Source organism: Saccoglossus kowalevskii, chromosome 4, assembly GCF_978046115.1.
Source record: "Saccoglossus kowalevskii chromosome 4, keSacKowa6.1, whole genome shotgun sequence".
NCBI classification, from domain to species: Eukaryota; Metazoa; Hemichordata; class Enteropneusta; family Harrimaniidae; genus Saccoglossus; species Saccoglossus kowalevskii.
The window spans coordinates 16,329,906-16,335,905 of NC_140644.1; the positions used below are offsets into that span (position 1 = coordinate 16,329,906).

The following is a 6,000-nucleotide window of genomic DNA, read 5'->3' on the forward strand; positions in this document are numbered from 1 at the left end:
AGTTTACCAGGGTAATTCAAATCTAAATAGCTTTCACAATTGTTGTTTATTGCACGTGAAACTTCCACACAACGTTTATCAGTTGTTTATTAACAAATAGGCGTCCAAGCGTGTATATAGTATGTTTTGTTTTCATGTTACAAAGTTGTCAAGCACGATGTGAAGCCGATGAGATATTCATACAGATATATAAACATAGCGATCACCATTCAGTGGGTTGAGTCTACATTTACCTTTCCTCAAATCTATAAAAAAAAAATAATAAATGGACCATGCGAAGTTAGACGAACAGGTTCAAATGGGCCGTAATATTTTGCTACACAGCGCCTATTCGCTGTTTGTGCTACTCAATCGCTGAAACACTGGTGAGAAAAAATCGAAATAGTTTGTAAATTGTGACAGGTTTCATTCAACTACAGACGTGACGGGTCGATAAAAATGAAACGAACTCTGACCTCTGGCAATACCTCATTCATAGAGTGCCTTAGTACAACGTACTTTGCGACATCGCTACAGATGCATGCTAGCTGACAAGGGGGTCTACGATTAAGGTATCAAGATGGCATCACAGAGTGCGTGATTTTTCCGCGGTGTTTAAAAACAGCACCTCTTTGCCCATTTCTCTGTAATTTCCAGGGTATTCTTTTAATTTTTAATTAGCAGAGCATTTTACGTTTGTGTATTTTGCAACTGAAAAGTTAGTTATCGATGACAGCACAGCCCTGGTGTGTATCCGCAATGCTATTAGCGCGGTGATCATTACAGCGAAACGAAAAATGTATACTTCAGTTTTAAAATGCGTGAAAATAAATAAAACAAAAATATTTACCAGTATACCACTGGCTAGAAGTTGTCGACATGTTGCGAGATAAGGGTGATTTTTTGATTCCGTTTGCATGCTAGAGGCGTCTACTTCTTGTCTCTTGTTTTGTTTGTAGTTTGCGATACTAGTTCAGGCGGGTAAACAGGGTCGAGGACACGAAGTTACACATCGCCGCACCGTAACTGAGGCCAGCTATCATTTGTATATAACATCAACAGTGAATTGTCAATCAAAGAGAAACGTAAACAAACTTCCAAGACTTTTAATCACATACGCATGCCTCGGTTCCCTATATTTTAAAATAAAAATGTATGTTCCAGCATTGGCAATGCTCTGAAATGTTAACACTATCTAGCCAAGACTGTCTTGGTAAGAAAAATAAAAAAAAATCACTCCAAGTGTCCTAGAACCTGCATCTATACCTTTATGTGTTGAGTGATTTTAGAGTGGGAACAAAAGTGTGTCCCATTTCCAAACACTTAGATTTACAGTGCAGTTATTGTTATAGATATTTGATCAACAATACCACCCACAAAGACATATCAATCCACAATTGTTAGCAGAAGCTTACTATTGTAATTGGGTTAGAGTGATTATTGCTCTTATAATTTTCGAAATGGTACATGGCGGGAGATGCACGTAGAGCACAACTTTATCACTCACAACACTTGGTATTACCTTGTTGTTGTGCATCATGGGGCCATGTATCCGATTTTCACTGATGTAATTTATGTACAACTGAGTGCTACATTGGTGTTCTAAATGATTAATAATGACGATGAAATTGAAAATACTTGATATACTTTGCATTCAGTATTCATATAATGTGGATACTTACCTTAGTGTTGACATTGATGACTTGCTCAGGTTGCACTGGATATCCATACTTCATAAAACACCATACAAAGCTAGAATTCATTGCTGGATCACTTAAATGTTCATTTTGCATTGTAATGTAATTCTATTTTGTCTACAATCACAGAAGTGCTATAAATCAAACATGGATATTGAACAAATTAAAAACAAGATCACTCCTGTATGCAGTTTATAAAACAATAACCGAGATAGTCGTGACAAAATCAACTAAGTAAGCCATATAAAGCATGTTCACCTCAACATTAACAAACATACGCCGAGTTTGAGTTTCTGACTTACGTTTTGTAGCATGTTGTACTCTACAACAAGTTGAAATTGAGCAAACACTGGGGAGAAGTCTAAAGAAAATAAATCGCTAACAGAAATCAAGCACGCGCAACAGATTTCATGATTACCGTATCGAATTACGACATCGATCAACTGCAACGTGTCTATAATCGCAGTGATACATATAATGCGAACTTAACTTCACATTATGATATCATTCAATAAAAGGTAAAAATTTGAAGACGTGGGACAATAGTAACACGTTTGAATTATCCACTTTATATATCCAACATGATAAATTAAAATCATGTATGTGGAAAATTATCCATCAAGCCTTTCATATGAACAGTACTAATCTTTACAATACAACGTTAGAAAAAGACAGGTGCATTTTGTACACTGAAGATGAAATCATCAGTATGTTAGAATGTCTTTTATTACAATAATACAACAATAGTTTCAAAAATTATCTTGGTTGGCATCAATGTAGTTCGTATGATGTAGACAGCAGATTCTTTCTAGAAATCAATTAATTATGATTCAGAATGATATATTGGTGCCACGTGTGCAACAGAGTGTGTTTACTTCTTTCGAAACATGTATACTATTGGATCCATATATTTTTCCCCTACCTGTCAATTGTTTGCCGTCGTGTAAACTAAGAACTACAGTTTGGTATATCATCTTCACTTTCCTCAACCGATACGAGATTCATTTAATAAAATGAGTCGTACCATATATCAATGTGACAATGCAATACACTTTATAATGGTAATAATGTATCAATACAGCGGAAATTGATTCCACTCAACACGATCAACGTGCAACGTCTTGTGTTTTTGGTGATTTCCTCAACCGATACGAGATTCATTAAATGCAATGAGTCATACTATAGACAGTACCATATATCACTGTGACAATGCAATAAAAGTTATAATGGTAATAATATATCAATACAGCGGAAATTGATTCTACTCGACAGGATCAGCGTGCAACGTTATGTGGTTTTGGTAATTTACTGAAACGTTTATTACAAGCTTACCGATGGAACACCCTGGTGTACAAAAGTCAATTATTAAACTGATGGCGCGTGTCAACACCGGCCTTGAGAGCTCATCAACGTCAACCTTGTTTACAATAGTCCATTACTCTGTTACTGACTTTATAATGGCTCATTTATTTAAAGAATACAAACGGTGTCATTGACCAATTGTCTAATTCACTGATTTTCGCTGTAATTTGGATTGTATCTAAGCTAACATAGTTAAACTATCCAGCTACACGTCCAATGGAATTTGTATGATTAGCGTTTGAATGATATAATAATAACGATTATGTACAAGGACCTATAGCTTCTAGAAGTCGGTCAAAAACGATTGAAGGAGTACATTGGAAGTTAAGGGTAAATAATATAATTCCACACGCGAGTTGGGGACGTAAACACAGTACTACATAAGAATATTTACAAATATGATTATAAATAAGAATACCAAGTTGTGAAGACTGTTCTAATGAAATTTATTTTTTCAAGTGAATGTGAATGGTTTTTGTTGTAGTTACTGCTGAAATGCGCTTTACGTACAAACAATTCAGAATTCAGAATTCTAGTACTAGAAATAATAAAATATATCAACGACAAATATTCGAGATACGCCGTACGTCAGATTAACTACTAGATTTCTTCCAACAACTCATATACTCCATGTATCATATAGATATTCATTGTCTATTGTAACATTTCGCTTCATATGTAGTATGTTCTTATGAAATATTTTTGTTTATTGGTTATTATTAGTTTTACATATTTCTAACTGAATTCTAACTATTTTTTTTTCATTCAGATATTACGTCATTTACCACCCACTAACCCCGAGACTGCAGAAGTGTGCTGTTGTTATCATCATAGTTTCTATATGGGTGGTCTCGTTATTGGTGTCTCTACCAACCCCGTTATATACAGTGGTATCATCTGGATTTGACATAAACGGCAACCTATTACAGTACTGTGGCGAGTTTTGGGAACATTTACACTCGGCGCAGGCATATATTGTGTTTCTCTGTGTTTTCGAGTACCTTATTCCGATGACAATCATGACCATGGCATACGTGAGCATCGTGCGTAAAGTGTGGTTCCGCCATGCTCCTGGCGAAAGTGTTGCTCTGCGAACGCGACAGCAACAGCGTGATTTCAGATTTAATAACAATAAGAAGAAGACCATTCGAATGCTGATAACGGTGGTGATCTCATTTGGAATTTGCTGGGGTCCTTACCACGCTTACAACGTCACTATCAATTTTTACCAAGACGTTCTATTTTTCAAAAAGAACAACATGACGCTTTTCTACATAGTGGAAGTCATTGCCATGTCCAACTGTATATTGAATACGATTGTGTACTTTCTGATGAATGAGACTTATCGAAAAGAGACGATGATTTTAATTGCTTATATACCTGGCTTTAAACGATTCGTTAATGGGGCTAATATTATGACAATGAACACAGCACAGAGTACGTTCACAATTCGTCCGAGGGTGAGTACGAGGACGACAAGGATATAGCGTAGCAAGCGGGATTTCGTTCATGGTATCAACCACATACCCAGCACATTGCAACGCATACCTCATTCACCCCAACTCACCGCTTGTAAATACATTTATGTAATACGCACGTATACATGAAATTGCGTGATTCAAGTCTAATTACCCTGACCATAAGAAAGGTGACTAAAACAGTGGGCTGTGATTGGGCTTACAATGACAATTTCAGTGATTACAATATATTATGTATGTATATGTCACATTGACAATGTATGTAGTTATTAGATGTTTCCTATTTTTCCCATAGATGTAGCATGTGTTTAATATATTGTAAATATTTAATATGTGTACTTTTGTAAATCGGGGACTTGACATTTATTAAATGTTATTCGATGTAGCGTTAGGATTATTTTGATACATTCTATACCAGATATTCACTTTGTGAATTAGGATCAGATATACGAATGAGAAACGATTTTGAGAGTCGAAACTACAGCTGTACACACACAGAATTTAACACGTGATAGTTAGACACAAATTAATTTATATTAATTTAAACAAAGTTCAGTCACTGTATAATGTAAATTATGTAGTACGTATATTAGAGATTCAATTACATTGTATTGTTAATTTTGAATAATATATTTAATTCTGTATAATATAATATAATTGCATGTTATCGTAAATATCTAAGTGAAAGGCATCAATAGTGTTTATTAGAAACATTTCCGTACTTCAATATGAACGTTATTATGTAGACAATAATTGACAATGACATATACAGAAACGAAGCATGTTTTTATGATTAATTACAAACCTCTTGAATATCTACTACTATAAGATGAAAGTGGTAAATGTGTTTTCTTCATTTAACTAATAAAGCATACGTATGTCAGTTATCTGAAATGAATAGTCACACTCTACATGGAGTCACGGTGCTATATTGCCAATTGTTTCAAATCAAATGTCTTTGTTTCTATAACGTTGTCCCAGGAATGTCTAGGACGCAGCAGCAATGATAGAACAATGAGCAACTTTTACTTTCCTACCACAATGGTTGTGTTTCAACTCCGAGCCCATATAACAATGGTATGAAAGACATCCTGCCCACTGAGCTATCTGGAACACAACGTCGGCCATTGCTTTCTGGGCTCATTCGCAGGGTGGAACCACGTTACAGAACGTTATCTATCGCTAAGACGCGCACCACTGTCTTAAGTATTTATATAGGTTCTGTGAAAGCCGCAGTGAAACGCCAGAAGAGACGGTGAAACATCAGATAACAGCACAATCAAATATTATGAAAACACTAAACGCATTTCGAAAGTTAAAAGCTCAATCACGTGTGCTTATTCATCCATTCCAAAATGTTTTAGAACTGAAAAAGACATTGGGTATCAGCACATGCTTTATTGGTATATTGGAATAAATGCAAACCAAATTATATCAGAAAACTGACACTGAAATCTATATCAGTTAACCTACCTCACATTCAA

General features: G+C 35.3%; 1 protein-coding gene across 1 annotated transcript in view; it reads left to right on the forward strand.

Moving 5' to 3' along the window:
- Positions 1-4,817, forward strand: part of LOC102806600 (prokineticin receptor 2-like) — a 36,817-nt gene extending 32,000 nt beyond the window's left edge. The window contains exons 2-3 of the mRNA XM_006819645.2: positions 3,808-4,498; positions 4,812-4,817. Of these exons, the coding sequence (XP_006819708.1) occupies positions 3,808-4,498; positions 4,812-4,817 (697 nt within the window). The remainder of the gene's footprint in view (positions 1-3,807; positions 4,499-4,811) is intronic.
- Positions 4,818-6,000: the final 1,183 nt, after the last annotated feature.